Source organism: Fringilla coelebs (genome assembly GCF_963513975.1).
Source record: "Fringilla coelebs genome assembly, chromosome: 2".
Lineage (NCBI taxonomy): Eukaryota > Metazoa > Chordata > Aves > Passeriformes > Fringillidae > Fringilla > Fringilla coelebs.
The window spans coordinates 101,316,929-101,334,922 of NC_140029.1; the positions used below are offsets into that span (position 1 = coordinate 101,316,929).

At 59.2% G+C, this 17,994-nt stretch overlaps 5 protein-coding genes across 9 annotated transcripts; 3 read left to right on the forward strand and 2 right to left on the reverse strand.

Moving 5' to 3' along the window:
- Positions 1–21: 21 nt before the first annotated feature.
- LOC311151171 (uncharacterized protein) lies at positions 22–2,847 on the forward strand. Its single transcript, XM_084201408.1, has 2 exons — positions 22–1,298; positions 2,036–2,847. Exon 1 carries the CDS (start codon positions 210–212, stop codon positions 834–836), a length of 627 nt encoding a protein of 208 aa, XP_084057534.1. The 5' UTR covers positions 22–209; the 3' UTR covers positions 837–1,298; positions 2,036–2,847.
- LAMTOR1 (late endosomal/lysosomal adaptor, MAPK and MTOR activator 1) lies at positions 2,254–7,248 on the reverse strand. Of its 3 annotated transcripts, none has more exons than XM_084201412.1 (6): positions 7,067–7,248; positions 5,212–5,357; positions 4,157–4,234; positions 3,573–3,699; positions 3,171–3,297; positions 2,254–2,718 (listed from the first exon to the last, which is right to left on the reverse strand). In XM_084201412.1, the coding sequence occupies exons 1-5, from the start codon at positions 7,106–7,108 to the stop codon at positions 3,205–3,207; spliced, it is 486 nt and encodes a 161-aa protein (XP_084057538.1). In that variant the 5' UTR covers positions 7,109–7,248; the 3' UTR covers positions 2,254–2,718; positions 3,171–3,204. The 3 variants fall into 3 exon arrangements, with proteins under 3 accessions (XP_084057538.1, XP_084057537.1, XP_084057536.1); XM_084201411.1 differs by having other exon boundaries at positions 2,254–2,721; XM_084201410.1 differs by lacking the exon at positions 2,254–2,718 and having other exon boundaries at positions 3,048–3,297.
- A 3,585-nt stretch (positions 7,249–10,833) lies between these two features.
- On the forward strand, positions 10,834–12,273 carry TOMT (transmembrane O-methyltransferase; the record flags this gene model as incomplete). The annotated part of the gene is made up of 3 exons (XM_084200983.1): positions 10,834–11,079; positions 11,515–11,727; positions 11,953–12,273. The coding sequence occupies 3 exons, from the start codon at positions 10,834–10,836 to the stop codon at positions 12,271–12,273; spliced, it is 780 nt and encodes a 259-aa protein (XP_084057109.1).
- A 286-nt stretch (positions 12,274–12,559) lies between these two features.
- Positions 12,560–14,410, reverse strand: ANAPC15 (anaphase promoting complex subunit 15; the record flags this gene model as incomplete). Of its 3 annotated transcripts, none has more annotated exons than XM_084227221.1 (4): positions 14,232–14,410; positions 13,167–13,226; positions 12,948–13,085; positions 12,560–12,810 (listed from the first exon to the last, which is right to left on the reverse strand). In XM_084227221.1, exons 1-4 carry the CDS (start codon positions 14,349–14,351, stop codon positions 12,763–12,765), a joined length of 366 nt encoding a protein of 121 aa, XP_084083347.1. In that variant the 5' UTR covers positions 14,352–14,410. The 3 variants fall into 3 exon arrangements, with proteins under 3 accessions (XP_084083347.1, XP_084083348.1, XP_084083346.1); XM_084227222.1 differs by having other exon boundaries at positions 12,560–12,827; XM_084227220.1 differs by lacking the exon at positions 12,560–12,810 and having other exon boundaries at positions 12,834–13,226.
- Positions 14,411–15,431: 1,021 nt separating this feature from the next.
- On the forward strand, positions 15,432–17,255 carry LOC311166897 (folate receptor gamma-like). Its single transcript, XM_084227124.1, has 5 exons — positions 15,432–15,502; positions 15,672–15,819; positions 16,036–16,224; positions 16,299–16,434; positions 16,800–17,255. Exons 1-5 carry the CDS (start codon positions 15,456–15,458, stop codon positions 17,072–17,074), a joined length of 795 nt encoding a protein of 264 aa, XP_084083250.1. The 5' UTR covers positions 15,432–15,455; the 3' UTR covers positions 17,075–17,255.
- The last annotated feature ends 739 nt before the right edge of the window (positions 17,256–17,994 follow it).

Genomic DNA, 17,994 nt, shown 5'->3' on the forward strand with positions numbered 1-17,994 from the left:
CCACGTCACCGCGCCGGGGCCGCGCTCGTTAAAGGCGCACGGCACAGAAACCTCCGCGCCTCACCACGGGGAGGGGAATCGTCCGAGCCTGGACGCGCTCACCGCCGTCACCCTGCCGAGGCCGAGTGACGGAGAGCTGTGCCGGTGGGGCCGGCACAGACCCGCTCCCGGCCCCAGCGCAGCTCGGGGAAGCCGGGGCCCGGCAGAGAATGGCCCCCGATGCTACATCTCCCTCTAACCTGACTGGAGTCACATCCCAGCTGAACCCTGAAAAACTACCCCCGATATGCACCCCGCGGCCACAGATTCAACGGGAACCGGATCCTACGGGTCACCAGCTAGACCAGGGAGGACTCGGGCGAGGCAGGGATGCTCACCCCTCGCTGCTGTTCGGGAGACTCTCGGAAGTCATCTCCGCAGCGCCGGAGCTGCCTGAGGAGGCTCAGGGCCGCAGGACGGGGCTGCTCCAAGCACGGCACAGGAAGGGCAAAAGGAGAAGGTTCTTTCAAACCGGCGCTGGGGGCAGCAGAGGAACTCGCAAGGAACGCGGCCGCCGAACCGCCACTGGCGAAGGTTCCGACTTTGCCAAGCCCCGAGAAACGAAGCACAACACGGCCGAGCCACAGCGCTCGGGCCGCGACCGCCCCGACCTTAGGGACGGGGACGCCGCTGAGCTCGGCCCGAGACGGAGGCTGTGCCACAGGCGTGCCCCGCCCGCCCAAAGGTTCCGCGCCTTGCCCACCTCCGGCACAGCCTCGCTCTGCGGCCCTGAGCCCCCGCCGAGGGAACCACCGGGGCCCGCCCCGCGGGTGACCTCAGCTTTCCCCGTACCGTGACCGTGGCTGGGGGTCGTCTCCGTCTTCGGCGTCGCCGGGGCTCCCGCCGTACTGGCGATCCTCTAGCACACCGAAGCCGCCAGGGCCCGGGCCGCGGCCGCGCTTACTCGAACGGCAGCGGCCGCTCTTATTCGAACGGCAGCGCCCGCCCCCGCTGCTGCCCATTGGGCACCGCCGGGCCGGGGGCGTCACGCGGGCGGGCGGGCCGCGAATCGCGGGGTCCGGCACTCGCGTTGGACCGGAGGGCAGAGCGCTCTGCCGGTCACCGGGACGCGCGCGGAGCCGTGGGCTACTTGGGGGACACATGCAGCAGTCCAAGCGAGAGAAGCCCTAGTGTCGGGGGGGTTATAGGGCTGCCTGGGGCCAAGGGGAACACAGGCAGAGGCCACCCGTGAAGGTACAGTGACACAGATGGGACCACGGGGGTGTGTGGGAGTGTGGGCCTCAAGCCCCCAGTCAGAGGTGAGGACACATGAGGGGAGGTCGTGTGACACGTGGAGGGGGCTGTGTGGGGCCTCGGAGTACTGGAAGCCCACAGTGAGTCAGGGGACACGTGGGGGACTCTGGTGGGGTGTCACATGCAGACACCCCACTCTGCCCTGCAGTGGCAGCTAGACAGGGGTCCTCACAGCCCCCAAACCCGTCCTGACCTACAAGTGGGGCCTCATCTCACCTGCAGGGTCTGCACTCTTCCCCGTGGCCACAGCCCTATTTCATCCTGTAGAGGCCCAGAAAAGTTTAGTCATGGACTGGATTGTGGTGGTGCATGTCCCGCCACTGCCCAGGCCCCACCAAGACCTGAGAAATGCTTCTTAGGCCTTGGCCTTCACAAAGAGCACCCAGACTAAGCCCCTCTTGAGCTTATTGGATATAATCTGTTCCAAGCAACTAACAGATGTTTATTGAGCATCTGTTTTTTAATGAACGGATTTGGAAACCTACTTTTCTTGACTGAGTAACATCCCAAGTGGAACAGTATTTTTGCTGTTGAACCTTCAACCAACTCAAATTGTGGCCAGGATGGAAAATTACTATGACTAAAGCCCACTCTCTTGCGACCTTCTAGACAGCAATCCCAAGTGAAACCCTTTGAGCGCTCAATTATAAAGGGTTAATGCATACTGAAGCCCACTCTCTAATGACCCTATAAACCACAGTCCAAAGTAAGTCTCACTGAGCATTCTATTCCCAGAACATAGGAGAGCTAATGCATATGTCTCAAACAGAGATAACTGGATGGCTGTGGAGTCAAGCAAGGACTGTTGATACTAACACACCATGAGAAAGAAAAAGATGGGACTGAAGAAGAAAGGCAAGGTGAGATAGAGCAGCACTGGAAAAAACATCCTTGTTGTAGTTCCTGCTGATAAGCACAAGACAGTACATCTTAAATACAGGAATGAGTGGCAGGAAGTGGGCATGGACTATAGGGTAGGATTGAGACGACCAAAGACCCCCAAACCCATCGGACCTATTTCCAGGAAGACCTGAAAGAACTGACCGTGCATCATAACTAATTTGCATAGAAAATGAGAAATCCATCTTCAGGCTGCGGAAACCTATCCATAAAAGGTACCCTGCAATTTCCATGCCAAGTGTATAATTTACTAATAAAACCTTCTGTTTATTTGCAAACCCTGACTTTTGACATTCCTTTTGACCTTGAGCATTTAGGAATCTCAGGTGCCTCCTTCCCCTTAAAGGTGAGTCATCACACATTCCCTGTCCCCTTGTCCTCTTGGCCCTGTGGGACATGATCAAAGAGGTGACAGGGGTCAGACAGATGTGTGTACCCCCCGACCAGGGCATGGCTCCCCCATCACGTCCATGCTGTGTCCGACAGAGAACAGTGGAGACAGGCACTGGATGAACGTGGCTTTATCTACTGTGGCAAAAAATAATAATTAAAAAAAAAAAAAGAACAAAACCAAAAAACAAACAACCAAAATAAAGGTCTAAACATGTAAAAAGGAGAAGGGATGGTGTTGGAGCCACCAGGCCCCATGCAGAGCATCACATCTGCCTGGCTCCAGCCCACCCATCCTGGTGACTGGGCATATGGTGCTGACCCACACCAGGGCCTCCTTGCACCGCCTGTTCCCTTTGTGCTTGTCCCTGTGCAAGGCAGCATCCAGCTGACACAGCCTGCTCCCCACACCCACCCACCCACCCACGAGGAGAAAGCCTCAAGAAAAGCAGGTGGGCTCAACGTGCCAATGATGGGCGCCTTGGCATTTAGTAGGAAACAGGGTATCTGTCCAAGTTCTGTGGCAGCAGCATGGGGAGGGAAGGGATATAAAGAGAAAAAAAAATCAGGAAAAAACTGAAAACAACCCAAAGCGCTGAAGCAGCAGTGGTGGGGGCAGGTTCAGGGGATGCCAAACTGTACAACCAGTTCTTCTTTGGCGTCGACACGGATCTGTGAGAGCGCACTGAAGGCATAGGCAGCTATCCGGGACACCTGCAGGCACGAAGACATGGCTGTGTCACTGGTGGCTGCTGAAACCCCCAGTTGTCCCAAAGAAACTGCTGCAGGAGGTTAGCCTCAGCCCTAACGAGTCCCTAAGCCTGTTCTGGGCTTTGCCTCCACCTCTAACAAGGCCTTAAACCTGACCCAGGCTTTGCCCTCCGCTCTAACAAGTTGTGTCAGGGCTCTGGGAATTACTGCTCCTCCAGGAAGAGGATGTGTCTCTGGGAGCATCGCAAGGGCTCGGGGCTCAGCCCAGCCCTGCTCACCTGCTGCAGGTCTGCAAAGGGGACAGGGTCGCTGGCGAGCACTTGGTGCGGTTGGTTAGTCAGAGATGGCAGCAGTGGGAGCTTCTTCCAGTGCGTCAGGTTGTTGCTGAGCATGGCCAGGCGTGTGCTGTGAGGGGAGAGCAGCGAACATCAGAGACATGCCAAGACATGGGGACATCCAGAAGATGGGTGCTGCACCCCCGGGCACCCGGCACTCCCCAGGGGGAGAAAGGGAGAGCAGAGGTGCTGCACTCCCAGCATCCAGCCCTCTTCACTCCCTGCAGCAGGAGGATGAGGAAGCTTCCAGCTCTCCCACACAGGCACCTGTCAAGCAGAAGCAGTCACATCCAGCCCCCCACCATCTGTCCCAAGGGCTGGGTGAACACAGGAGCCCTTTGTCCTGGGCTCTGCTGCCTGCACTGCCAGCAGCCTTCCCTGAGCAGGCTGCACCCTGCTCTCTGAGATGAGGCAGCCCTTCTACATGCCGAGTTCACTCCCCCAGGCCAAAACCCCTGGGACCTGCCCAGGGACACACACAGCTGTGAAGGACTGCAGGCACCCCAGGGGAGAAGTGCAGCTCCCACCTGTACTGCCTGGCTCTGTCCATGTATTCATGCTGCTCCATGCCCTGGGAATCCGCTGCCGACACGTCGATGATGTTGCTGCAGAGACACAAGACAGTGGCTCCCACTGGAGGTTCATTGCTCCCCCTGAGTTCCCTCCCCATCTCAGAGCATCCTCTGACCAGGGCAGACAAAGCCCAGCACCCGCCAGCACCCCAAAACAAACATCTCAAGGCCAGACTCGCCCAATGAATGCTGCCAGCTGGCCACAAGTGTGCCAGGCTGGGCTGGCTGTTCGCCAGGAAGGGAATGCCAGGGACTGTTTGCCCACAGCTGGCCTGGGGCAGAGGGAGGCAGGCAGAAGCCGCAGGAAGCTGGGGTCTGGTCTGGGCTCTGGGGAGCTTGGCATGCAGTTACCTGGAGAAAAAAGGAACCACTGGGAGGACAATGTCCTTGGCAGATATCCTGAGAACCCCTGTACCAGGCCCTCGGCTCACAGAGGACCTGGGCACTTGCCCAGGGCTGCCGCAGCCCCATTGTGTGCACCCCACAGCAAAGAAGTGCTCAGAGCTGCTGTGGCCCTGCATGCTGGACACACACCAGTGGCCATAGCTGTCCAGGGTCAGGCAGGGGAGCAGAGGGGCCTACGAGCATCCCAAAGCCCTCCCAACCAGGTTGGACACAGCCCTCTCCCCACACTGCCCCTGTGCATTTGGGGAAAAGCCTCCTCAGAAGGGGATACAGTGCTGCTGCCCCTCTGCCACCCTCTCCACATCCCCATGGACTCACTTTCTTACCCAAACCCTGCCCCTACTTCCAGCCCAGCACCAGAGGGGTTACCTCACATCTGGGATCTTCTCTCTGTGCCCCCATGGGGCTCAAAGCTGAGGGATGGGGCTGTCTGCAGGCAGAGGGACACGGGGGGCTCTGCCACAGCTCCTCCCTTCCCCTCAGCACCTATGGCTGATCACCAGGGCCCCACGGCAGGCAGGCAGCCCCAGCTGCGTGCCACAGCCAGGGGCACTGCCGGTCTCTGAGGCGTGCTGCCTGCCCCAGGGGCACGGCCCAAGGCTTACATGGCTGTTTTGGCGAGGATGGAGGACAGCATGGCCTGCTCATCGGTGCGTGCTGACGGGAGGTTGTGGTAGCTCTGCTCCGCTCCGTTCAGCACCTTGTTGGGCGGGCTGGCTGCTGGCTCCAGCAGCCGCTTTGTCTCTTCCTCCTGAGGGGAAGGCAAGAGGAAAATCAGCCCTGGCTTCCCCACACTAGCAGCATTAACCCCACGGATGAGGCAAGTCTCACCTTTCCTTCACAAGCCAGGAGGGCTCCCTATGCATCCCAGTGTAACCCAGAACAGCCTCAGCTCTGCCAGGCATCTCTTTGCCCAATTCTTTTGCTTTCTCCCAGATGAAGCCTCTCCAGCCACAAAGGCAGCAAGTGTTGCTGAAACCAGGCAGCACATTTGGAGTGGCCAATCCTGCAGGCAGGAGTCTGCAGCCAGCACCAACCTGCATGAAACCCCGCAGCTATTGTGGACCTACTGTGCCCCACCCAGACTGGGCACCACAGAGAGCCCACCCTGGCATAGCAGGGGGCTCACCTAAACCAGGTGAGCCCCACCTGCCAAAGCCCAGGCACTGGCATGATGGGTTGCCAGAGTCACAGGGCATATTCCTCCACTCACACCAGGAGGTGCAGAGCTGCAGCCCAGCCCTTGATCCTCAGGCTTGGCTGAATGGTGCTGCAGGGGTTGTGAGAAGAGCCCAGTAGGGAGATCATGGGCACAAACATCCATGAGAACAAGATCACAGAATCAGTAAAATTGGAAAAGCCCTCTGAGCCCAACTGTTCTCCCAGCACTGCTGAGACCACCACCAAACCATGTCCCAAGTGCCAAGTCTACACTGCTTTTAAATCCCACCAGGGTTGGGGACTCCAACACAGTTCTGGGCAGCCTGTGTCACAGCTGTACAACAATTCTAGGGAAATTTTCCCGAATATCTAACCTAAATCTTCTAAAGCACAACCAGAGGCCCTTTTCTCCTGTCCTGTTGTTTGCTCCCTGGGAGCAGAGACAGACTTCCACCTGGCTCCACCCTCCTGTCAGGGAGTTGTGGAGAGTGAGGAGGTAATCCCTGAGCCTCCTTACAGTCCCCTCGGCTCCCTCAGCCATTCCTTGTGCTCTAGCCCCTTCTTCAGCTCCATTCCCTTCTCTTGACATGTTCAAGCCCTTCCCTGTCTGCCGTGCCCTGAAAGGATGCTCAGCCTGTGACCCATGGTGAGCTGGGAGTGCAACCACTTCTCCACACACGCCGTCAGTGGCGTGGCCAGCTCTTCCCTGGCCAGAAGCTTCCTCTACCCTTCCTCCTGCTGGGAAACGCCGCTGCGTTACTCGAGCCCAGGCCCTTCTCCTTCCCTTCCCACCACCCAAGTGGAACCCGGCTGGGCTCCCCCTAGGACGGGCTGTCACAGCCCAGCTCTCGCCACACCCAGGGATTAAGTTTCGCGGGACAGGTGACAGCCCCAATTCTGCCCCGGCCCCTGGGTTGCGTAGCAGTCACGCTGTCCCCAGAAGGAAAAACTGGCGCTGCTCCCGCCGGTGCCGTGTGAGGCCTTGGACCAGCACCTGCAGCGGGACGGCGGGAGGGTCCGGCACGACCCCCGAGCCCCCGCCTCCAGCCCCCGCGCGGCACCGGGGGGACACACGAGGCAGCCCGATACACGCGAAGAACGAGTGACACGAAGGAGGCGACAGGCGGGAGCAGCGCTCACAGACTGCCCGGGAGCGGGGAAGGGCCGGGCCCCGCCGAGGACGCGCGCCGCCTGCCCCCCCCGCCACCGGGAAGCCCCGGCAGAACCGGGAGTGGGGCCGAGCGTCCCTCCCGGCGCCACCCCCGCCGCGGGCCTCGTGTTCCCCGGCGCCAGGCCCACCTGGTCGGAGGCCTCGGCCTCGCTGCTGTAGCAGCAGCCCATGGCGAGCGCGGCCCCGGCTCCGGCACGGCCCCGCCGCGCGGTCACGTGAGCGCCGAGTCACGCCGGTCACGTGAGCGGCGGGGAACACACGGACGGACACACACACACACACACACACACACACACACGGCCGCGCCCGCCGCCGGGGGCGCGCGCGGGGGCGTCACGTGGGACGGAACGATGATCGCACGTGGGCTACGTCACGCGGCCTTGCGGGCAGGGTCACGTGTCTGCTGACAGGGCCCCGCCCCTCCCGCCCGCGCGCCCGCGCGCTCCCGGTGTGTTCCGAGCGCGCTCCCGCGCTCAGCCGGCGTGCCCGCGGGGGGCCTGGCGTTCCTAGTGCTCCCGTGTTCCCAGGTCTTCCAGCGCTCAGAATATAAAGTGGGGCAAAAATGAGGAAGAGGGGGATGTGTGGAGTGATGGTGTTTGTTGTGCCAAATAACTGTAACGTGTGATGGGGCCCTGCTCTCCTGGAACAGCTGAACACCTGCTTGCCCATGCGGAGTGGTGCCTTAATGCCTTGTTTTGCTTTGCTTGTGTGTGTGGTCTTTGCTTTCCCTATTAATCTGTATTAATCTCAACCCACGAGATTTCCAGCTTTTACCGTTCCAATTCTCTCCCTGATCTTTCTGATGGGGGAGTGGGCAAGCGCATGGGTTGGGCTTGGTTGCTGGCTAAACCATGACTGTCCTTGTTTGTCACCCAGCTTGGGGCACTAAGGGTTGAGGTAACAACAGAGTAGGCTGGAAACAAATTTGATCTCAGCATTTGCTGCATTAGGTCCAGAGCCATGGTCACAATGGTGCTTGGTCCGTTCATGTGGGTATGGTACCTGACCCTGGCTCTGTTCCTGTGTTCCTCTATGTGCTCCTGGGGTGACCTTTTACGGAGCAGGGACAAGGATCAGCATTTCTTTGTTGCTGTACTGTGGGAGATGAGTTTATGACACAATAACATCAAGGGCAATGAGGGTACTCTGGGATGTGTATTCAGTGCTGCTCTCCTGCCCTTGCTTCAGCCCTACTTTGGAAGTCCATTAATGACCATACCTAGTCTGTGGGGGGAACAAGGGAGGGAAGGATGATTTTCTCCATTTTTCCCCCCTTTTCCTCCTTCGGGCCTGTGTTAGTCTGTGAGGGCAACAGGGGAGGGAAGGATGATTTTCTCCATTTTTCCCCCCTTTTCCTCCTTCAGGCCTGTGTTAGTCTGTGGGGGCAACAGGGGAGGGAAGGATGATTTTCTCCATTTTTCCCCCCTTTTCCTCCTTCGGGCCTGTTACAACACTTTTTGAGAATTTTTTATTCCCTTTGGATGGAAAGGAAAGCATGTTCCTGTTGGTGTGTGTCAGTGCAGTCCACACTGTGTTTAGAGTCACCTCTGGAGGCAGAACAGGGATTTCCAAGAAGGCCATTCAGAGACCTGTCCCGAGGGGGAACAGTCATGATGGAACATGTAAGAAAATTGGCCTATTTTTGGAGAAATTCTCTGCTCTGGTGGTTTGGGAGCTCACCCCTGAACAACTACAGACTCTGATAAAGTAACAGAATATTTGCAAGGAGATGCTGTGTCAGCTGCAGGGATGAACAACTTACTGCAGTGTGTTGGGCACTGGCTACTCTTTATTGGACACCAGTGGTCAGTGGAGAGCACCCTCAGGGGAGGAGGAGGAGGAGGAAAGAGCAACAGCCCCATGGCCACGGCAACTGCAGCTGAGCCAGGGAACAGCCTGTGCTGGGAGCAGCCAGCCCTGCATGGAAGAAGGAATGCAAGACAAAATCAGCTCACTTGGTGAGGGATGGCAGAGCAGGGCCCTCAGAACAGGGGGAGGAGGCAGGGCCAGAGAAAATCACCTGGTCCATGTCCCCAGGTGAGCTGTGAGATGTGTGAAAAGGTTCCAGCCAGCAGTTAGGTGAGCCTCTGGTGACCTGGCTACTCCAGTGCTGGGATATCCTGGCCCATGATATGGAAGGGGATGGTAGTGAAGCCAAGCAACTGGGATCCTCGTCCTGGGATGTGAACATTGACAAGGGCATCGGGAAGAGGACAAAAACTCTCAGGCTCTGAAGGCACTCCTGTCAAGTGTGAGGGAAAGGCATTGTCTCAAGGATGATCGAGTAGTGCACTGAGGTATGTGGAACACCAGGGAGCAAGGTACCCAGTATCTTGGAGAGAATTAGTGGTGCTGGAGGTTGAGTCTACTACAGGGATTCAAATAACAAAGTCCCCTTTAGGCCCAGATGTCCGGTGTACGCAGTCCTTGTGCCACAAGTTTTTACAGAGCCATTGTCATATGCCAACTCACTGTCAAGTAAATTGGCAGAGAGAGCTGTCTGGTATCGTCTGTTGGTTGGAAGGGGGTCTTCCATGTGAATCTTTTCTTTTCTTGTACCCCTTGTCATTAATATTGTTGCTGTTACTGTTCATTTTCTTATAGCCAGTAAATTATTCTTAGCTCAACCTGAGATCTTTACCTTTTGTGCCTCCTCTCCATCCTGCCACTGTGGGAAGGGGGAAAGGAAAGCAGGGGAGCAAGAGAATGGGTATGGTTTGGAGGGTCTCAGTGGGGGCACTGAACAGAGGAGTACCATTCCTAAACTGCAACAGATCCCAGTGCCCCAACCTCCACACCCAGTGCTCCCAATGCCCCCATGGTCCCTGGGGCACAGTGACCCCAGTGCCCACTGATTAGGGCTCCCAGTTCTGGTGCTTCTGGTTCCCCATGCTCCTGTTGACAAGTGTTTCCAGTACTCAGTATTCTCAGTGCACAGTGACAAGACCCCAGCTCCAGTATCAGGACCACAGCTCCTACTGCTACACACCAGTGCTGGGACCCCAGCCACACTACTGGTACCCCAGACCCCAGTATCAGGACCCCAGCCCCAGTATCAGCACCCCAGGCCCCCTTGTGCAGCCCAGGACCACCTCCCAGCCCCGGCCTGGCCCCGTCTCTGTTGCCAGCCCCACTGAGCTGGTAACCGGAGCTCTGATAGCAGCTGCAGCCGTGGTGACACCATCAATAATTGAGTGGCAGCAGGGCTCCACAGAGAACTGCCTGCTTCTGCCTGCCTGGAGTGTGGGGACAGGTAGGTGCCACCCCCATTGCCCTATCCTGTCACTGTTGCTGGGCACCCCCAACAGCTCAGGGTGTGGGGAGCAGGGTGTGGGGAGTAGGGTGTGAGGTACAGAATATGGGGGATGGGAGCAGCAAAGCTAGACCAAGGGGGGTGCAAGGGGTTGTGCTGAACAAGGCCCCGCAGCAGCACAATCCTCGGGGATGCCAGCCTGGCCAACTCCAATATCTGGACCCTGGCAGATGGGTCCCCAGCACTCCCCGGCCCTGGCACAGGGATCTCCACAGCATCCTGGGGTGCCCCAGCCCTGCAGGCCCAGCAGCACTGGAGCCCAGGGAGAGGTACTTCCAGGGGGTGCACAGCACAGCCAACTCGTGGTGTGAGTGGGAGCTGTGAGACTGGCACCCTGGAAGGACATCCTACCACAGCATCCCCTGTGAGGGGATAGATTTGCCTCGTTACGGTTTAGGGGCTCACAATGCTTCAATGATCTCTGTACAGGGGAGATTTTCAAAGCCTGGGCCCAAGGTTATGCTACTGATAGTGGACACAAAGGGTGCAGAACTTCCCATTTGGCAGAACTCCCAAGATAAGTACGAAACTAACAAAGTCAACTCAGCAACTGTGCAAAAAGCGCGGCCTCGCTCGCTCGTGATGGTGTCTCCGGCGATTGCCCTGGCCTTCCTCCCCTTCATTGTCACCCTGCTGATCCGGTACCGGCACTACCTGGTGCTGCTGTACCGGGCAGTGCTGGTGTCCTGGCTGCGGGACCGGCTCACCGGCACCTCGCGGGAGCAGCGTGCCTTCCAGTACGTGCTAGCCCATGCCATCCCTGGGGACCCCCACCACATCCTCCAGACCTTCGATCAGTGGTGCTATCACTGTGAGCACCTCAGCTGTGTGGGGCCTGACAAAGGTGAGTACCACCCTCGTTTGTCCACACCACACAGGGCATGGCACTGGGCATGGCCATGGCATCACTGACATGGCTGTGGCACTGCCAGCATGGCCCCAGCACCACTGGCACAGCCATGGCATCACTGGCATGGCCGAGACACCACTGACATGGCTGTGATAGTGTTGCTGTGATCACAGCAACATTTGCATGGCAGTGGCATTGTTGATATAGCCATAGTATTGTTGGCATGATTGTGTCACCCGTGACATGGCCACTGCACTGCCAGCACAGCCATGGCACTGTTGGTACGGCTGTGGCATCATTGACCTGGCTGTGGCCCTTTTGGCATGGCTCTCCTCCATCCCTCTGGGCACTGGGAACTGCATGGCACCTTTGCCCAGGGCTGGGGTGGCACAGCACAGATTGGGTGCTGAGAGGCACATGCCACATCAGGGCGGATCGTGGAGCGGGTGCTGTTGGAGCAGGCACCACTGCGGGTGCTGGAGCTGGGCACATACTGTGGCTATGGCACCGTGCTGCTGGCACAGGGGCTGCCCCCAGGCGCCCGCCTCTACACCATCGAGGGCAACCCCCGACACGCTGCTGTGGCTGAGAAGGTCATCCGCCTGGCCGGCTTCAGCGAGCAGACGGTGAGCACCCGGGCACTGGGACAAAGCCCAGCTCTGCATGGGAAACCAGGGAGGAGGTGGGCGGGGGTCCTTTGCTGCTGCGGCAGGGACTGCGGCACCTGCCGCGTGGTGTAAGTGGGAAGAGAAAGATCCTGTTCCATGTGGACCTCTCACCACCCTGTGAAGCAGGGTGGTGGGTGGGCACCCTGACACCTTGGCCCAGTGACTGAGGGTGATGCAGCACAGGTGGAGCTGATCGTGGGCCCCTCGGAGGAGGTGATACCGCACCTGCGGGAGAAGCACGGCCTGATGAACGCCAACTTGGTCTTCATGGATCACTGGAAACGCAGCTACCTGCGGGATCTACGGCTGCTGGAGAGCCACCAGCTGCTGGCTGAGGGGGCCACCATCCTGGCTGATAACGTCCTCTTCCCTGGGGCACCCCACTTCCTGCAGTACGCCAAGACCTGCGGCAAGTACCACTGCAAGGTGCACCGCGCCAGCCTGGAGTACTTCCGCGCCATTCCTGACGGCATCGCTGAGCTCCGCTACACTGGCACCCACTGAGCGGGCACCTCCTGCCTCGTGGTGCCACAGTCACTGCGGCAGTGCCGGATCCCCAGCCCCTGCCTGGGCTTCAACACGGGCTCTGCAGGAAACACACTGGCTGCTGTGGTCCTTGCTGGGTGCAGTGGGTCATGAGGGGCTCATTCCCCGTAGCGCTCCTGCCTGCACAGCACAGGGAGCTGTGCTGAGCACACAAGTGGATGGTGGGGAGCAGCCCTGCACTTGCCTGGGTGGTACCCCCTGCCTGCCCTGGTGGCCTCAGACACCAGATTTGGGGTTGTTTTCTTGAAAACTGAGTTTATTAGAAAAGATGTGTCAGTTCCAATATGCCAAGTGGCAGTCTGCCCTCTGGCTCCCCTCAGGGGGCTTCCCTCTGAACCTCCTGCCTCACACAGCACCCATGGCAGGAGGAGCTTCACTGAACTGTCCCCCAAAGCCGTGAAGCAAAGGCTCTCCCCCAGCCTCTGGTTTGGTATGGTTGTGGCAGAATCAGATCATCCACTGGTCCTGATCCTGCTCTGTCCCCTCCATGTCCACCTGGGAAAGAAAGAGGTCTGAGATCACCCCCAGAGCAAGAACTTAATAGAGGGCGTGAAGGAGAGACAGCCCCTGGAGCTCATGCTCAGGGTCCCACACACTTCACATCCCCTGCTTTGGGGTCTCACACTATTTACCTCATTGATCTCCCCATCATCAGGAGACTCATTATAATCATTCATCTCATCCATATCCTGCATGTCCTCATCATCTTCTGAGTCCTCTTCGCTGTCTTCATCATCTTCATCATCCTCCTCTTCCTCCTCATCATAGTGCTGTGGACACAACAGCTCCAGCAACCCCATCTGCCCCTCAAGCCCTGTAGGAACCCCCCACCTCCCTGTCCACACACCCACCTCGGACGCTGGCTTTCCTATGGGCACCAAGTTGTTGTCCTTCTCAGCAATGCTCTGGAGCTGGGGAAGGGAGAGAGGGGGGTGAGCACTCCAACAGCTCCTTGATACCCTAGCAAACAGGCCCTTCTGGCTCAGCTGCTGGCTTGTGTCACTGACTGACCATGCCTATTGCCAGCCCCAGTCCTGCTGCCCCCTGGCATCCCCCAGCCAAGCAGGGAAGAGCAGCTTTAACACCCAGCCTGAACACCCTGGCACCATGCAGGGCAATCCCAATGACACTCTGGTGCTGAGAGGGGTCGAGGTGTCCCCATGTGTGGCATCAGAAGCCCAAACACAAAGCTTATGTATTTCTTTATCAAAAAATAACCAAAACTGGGACATCTGATCAGCCAGACAAACACCACCACAGCAGATAATTAAAGCTCAACTGAAATACGTCAGCACCTCCCACCCAGAGGGATTTGGAACCTCTTCTACGTGCTGGGGATTTAATTGATTTAAACTTTATTACTTAATTATAAAAATTTAATTACTGGGTTTTTTAAAACTTTAATCAAATAAATGTTCCTCCCCCCCCATACTCAGGGGCACTGCAGCACCAAACCACGCTCACAGCACAAACACTTGTCAGTTACCAGGATCAGAAATCGCTCCTCACCTCCCTTGGGAAATTAGTTAATTAATTATTTGGGAGCTGGTGCAGGAGGCTCGGTTCAGCAGCATCTTATTAATTAACCCCCACACAGTAAACGAGGAGCTCCAGTAACAGCCCGCACGGAGCCAGTGTGACACACGGATGACGGACACGAGAGCAGCAGTGCCCGAGCCGGCAGCACCGGGACAAGACGCTGAAACACGGGCACAGTCGGGGAACACCCGGGGGGAGCCACGCAGCGCAGGAGCCCCGTGTCCCGCCCCACCCCGGGCACTGCCTCGGGGCTACAAGGAGCACCGCGGCCGTGCCCGCTGAAGGAGCAGGGGCCACTTCCCCAGCGCCGAACGCGTTCCCGGCCTCCTGACACCCGGCCCCGCGGCCTCACGTCTCCCCCCCACCCCGGTGCCCACCCAGGCCTGGTGCTGCTGCTCCTGCTGCTGCAGCTCGGTCTCGTCAACGCACGGCCGGTCGAGGTTGAACCAGAGGGACTCGGTGAGGCGGGGCAGGAGTGAGGGGAACAGCGTGGACATGACGGGAGCACCGGGAGCAGCGCCAGGCCGGCGCCAGCCGCCCAGCCGGAAGTGGAGGCCAACCCGGAACCAGTTACAGCGCACGGAGCATGCGCAGAGGGAGTGCAGGCCCAGAAGGGGAAGAATGAGTGGGGCGTGGCTTAGGGCGCCGTCTGGGGGCGGGGCGCCGTCTGATTGACAGGCGATGGGCTGGGCCCTCTCCGAGTGTGGGGCCGCTGTGAGCGGCCCGAGTTATCTGCGACCCCACTCAGGGGGTATTTGTGATCCCCACGGGAATATCTGTGCCCCCCTTGGGGTGTTTGTGACCAAGGTGGGTATGTGAACCCCACAGGTACCCCAGTGAGGAGGTCTGTGATGCTGGTGGGGTCTCTGCTCCTTTGGGGGCAACTGTCATCCATGGCTGGGGGGATCTGTCACCTGTGAGGGGGGTATCTTCCCCCCTCCTCAGGGCATCTGTGATCCCCGAGGCACGTCTGGTCCCCCATCACGTGTGACCTTGGAAGTATCTGTCCCTTGCAGGGTATCTTCCCTCCCTGTGCTCCCCCGCCCCGAGGGAGGCATGTCTCCCTCTGGAGCCTTTCTGTCCCTCCCGAGCCACAGTGACTGCTCTCCCGCAGGGTACCTGCTCCCCCTCCATGGGGCATCTGTGATCCTCTGGAGCACCTGTAATTCAATGAGGGGTACTTGCCTCTACCCCGTGGCCATCTGTGACCCCACAGGGGGTACCTGTCCCTGCCAGCGACATCTCTTACCCACTGCGGTGTTCCCCCCAGTCACTCACAGGGACCCCGTGGCGTTGGGGGGCCAGGTCCTGCCCCTTGTGCTGGTGTCAGGGAATCAGGCCACCTCCCACAGGAGGGAAGGAAAAACATCCATAAGTGGATTTTGGCTGGTGCTGGCCCCAGCCCGGCGCCAGGAGGATGAATCCCAGCTGCATGTGGGGCTGATGAGGGGCCAGGATGGGCACGACTGTCAATGCAAGACACAGTGGGGAGCCAGGGCGGGGTGCACTGACTCCTCTGTGCCCTCAGTGCTGCCCAATCCGCTGCATTCCCACGTCCCGTGATCAGCGGCCACGGGTTGTGCTGCACCACGACCTTTGAGATGAGCTGTGCACGTCCCACGGCACCTGGAGCCCAGCTGCCCCCCAGGTAAGAGCCCCGACCCCCTGGCACCCCCAGGTAAGATCCCTGACCCCACTATCGGTGGTCGTGGGCAGTGACCATGTGCTGCCGCGCTTCCACATGCACAGCGGGGGACTTTGTCCCTGCTGTCACCACATCTCAGTGCTGCCGTTCTGACCTGCTGTCGCCCTGGCAGAGCAATGGCAGCAGTGTTGGCTCTGCTGGTGGCCTGGCCAGCTGCCACTGCAGCAGTGACGGCAACACGGGATTCACTGCTCAACATCTGCATGGATGCCAAGCACCATAAAACAGAGCCTGGCCCTGAGGGGCAGCTCTACGGGCAGGTACGGTCCTCATCCACTGCACCAGCACCCACTGGTGTCACTTGCTGTGGGGTCACCAGGATGGAGGCTGGGGGGGTCTGTGCCCCAACATGAATTCCATCACCCAGTGTCACCCACCCATGGGCACTGGTGCTTTCCCTGGACCTGCAGCAGGTCCCAGCTGAGCCCTGGTGGGTGCTGATGGGTCCCAGCTGAGCCCCGGCTGCCCCGGTGCAGTGTGTCCTCTGGAAGGACAATGCCTGCTGCACTGCCAACACCAGTTTGGAGGCTCACCGGGACCAGTCCTACCTGTACAACTTCAACTGGGACCACTGTGGGGCCATGCCAGAGAAATGCAAGCGCCACTTCATCCAGGACACGTGTCTCTATGAGTGTTCCCCTAACCTGGGGCCGTGGATCGACCAGGTAAGTGCAGACCCCACCCTCACCCACCCACCAGGATCCCTGGGGTGAACTGGGGGAAACTGGGGGCCCTGCAGGCAGACACCAGCTGGCGGAAGGAGCGGATCCGGGATGTGCCACTGTGCCAGGAGGACTGTGAACAGTGGTGGGAGGATTGCCAGGATGCTGTCACCTGCAAGGTCAACTGGCACAAGGGCTGGAACTGGACTACAGGTGAGTGGGGGTTGCAGGGCACCCCCATCATGGCTCGACCCCCCCTGTGGGTCTCCAGTCACCCTCCATCTTGCTGCAGAGGAGGTTGTGTCCACCCTCTCTGGTGGCTGTGAGTGGGTCTGGGGGTGTGAGGGTCCCCATGGGGTGGCAGCCAGGTGGGAGTCCCCCTGTGCATGTGAGTGGATCTGGGGGTGTGAGGGTCCTCATGGGGTGTGAGGGTAATGTGGTGTGAGACCCTGTGCTGCCTTGAGGTCAACTCTCTCTTCCCCAGCAATGCCAGTGGGACCCATCTGCACCCCATGCACAGGGGAACAACACCCATTTCCCAAAGCCCTTCACCCACTTCACCCCCTGCCCACCCCCAGGCACCAACCAGTGTCCCAAGGGTGCCATGTGCCAGAAGTTCAAGTTTGTGTTCCCCACGGCGGCTGCACTCTGCGAGCAGGTCTGGTCTGGCTCCTACCGCTACACATCCCACCACCGTGGCAGTGGTCGCTGCATCCAGATGTGGTTCGACCCCACACAGGGGAACCCCAATGTTGCTGTTGCCCAATATTATGCCCATGGCAATGCTCCCCCAAACTTCCCACTCTCTATCCTGCTGTCCCTGCTGCCCCTCACCCTACTGGCCCTGCTCTGAGCAGGGGGGGCTGCAGACAGGAGCAGGCAGTAGATGGTCGGGGGGTCCCCAGGCTGCCTTGTGGCTCATGAATAAATGCTCCTGCCCTGCTTGGTCTTGGGGTGTTGTGTGATGGTTGTGGGGGTCAATAGGATGGTTGAGGGACCTGAGGGTGTCTGCTTGTCCCATCCTGCTTCTGGTGGGGAGATGAAGCAAATATCACTCCTATTCATTTGTACCGAACAACCTGGCTAGTCAGCACTGCCTCCCCCAAACCACTCTACATGCACAGGGCTGCCTGCCACTGCGGCCCAGGAGGATAGGATTGATAAATATGTCCAAGCACCTGACATGGCTCCGGGACCCCAGGCGTCACTGAAACCCTGGGGTGCACAGGATGAGACTGGGAAAATTATGGGGAAAAAGGGGAGGATATCCCGGGGAGCCTGAGGTGAGAGCATGGTTGTCAATTGAGTTCCGCCGGCCCGGAGCCCACCCCAGTTGTCCCTTTTCCCCCCACATGCTCCGTGTTCCCAGCTGTGGGGTGGCACCGTCCGGATCCCTGGCCTATGGAGAAGTCCCCGGTTTTGGTGGCGAAACCGGGTCGCGCCTCCCACTTCTTCAGCCCCCGGCCCCAGCCCTGCCCCACCGCGGCCCCCCTTTCCCCAGTGCCCGGTTCCCCGGTACCTTCCCACCACCGGTGCCTTCATAGCACCGTGCCCCTGCTCTTTCCTTCGGTATGCCCCGGGTGCTCCCCTGGTGTTCCTATCTCTCCCAGCGCTTTCCCCCTCCCAGGTGCTCCCCGCCCCGGTACTCTTCATCCTCCCCGTGCTCCCCACTGCTGCCGCCGCTACCCGCTGCTCTCCGGCCCGTCGATCAGACCCCCCGATGCCCCCCTGAACATCCTACTCACGGCCCCGGGTCTGCCCTGGTGCCTCTCG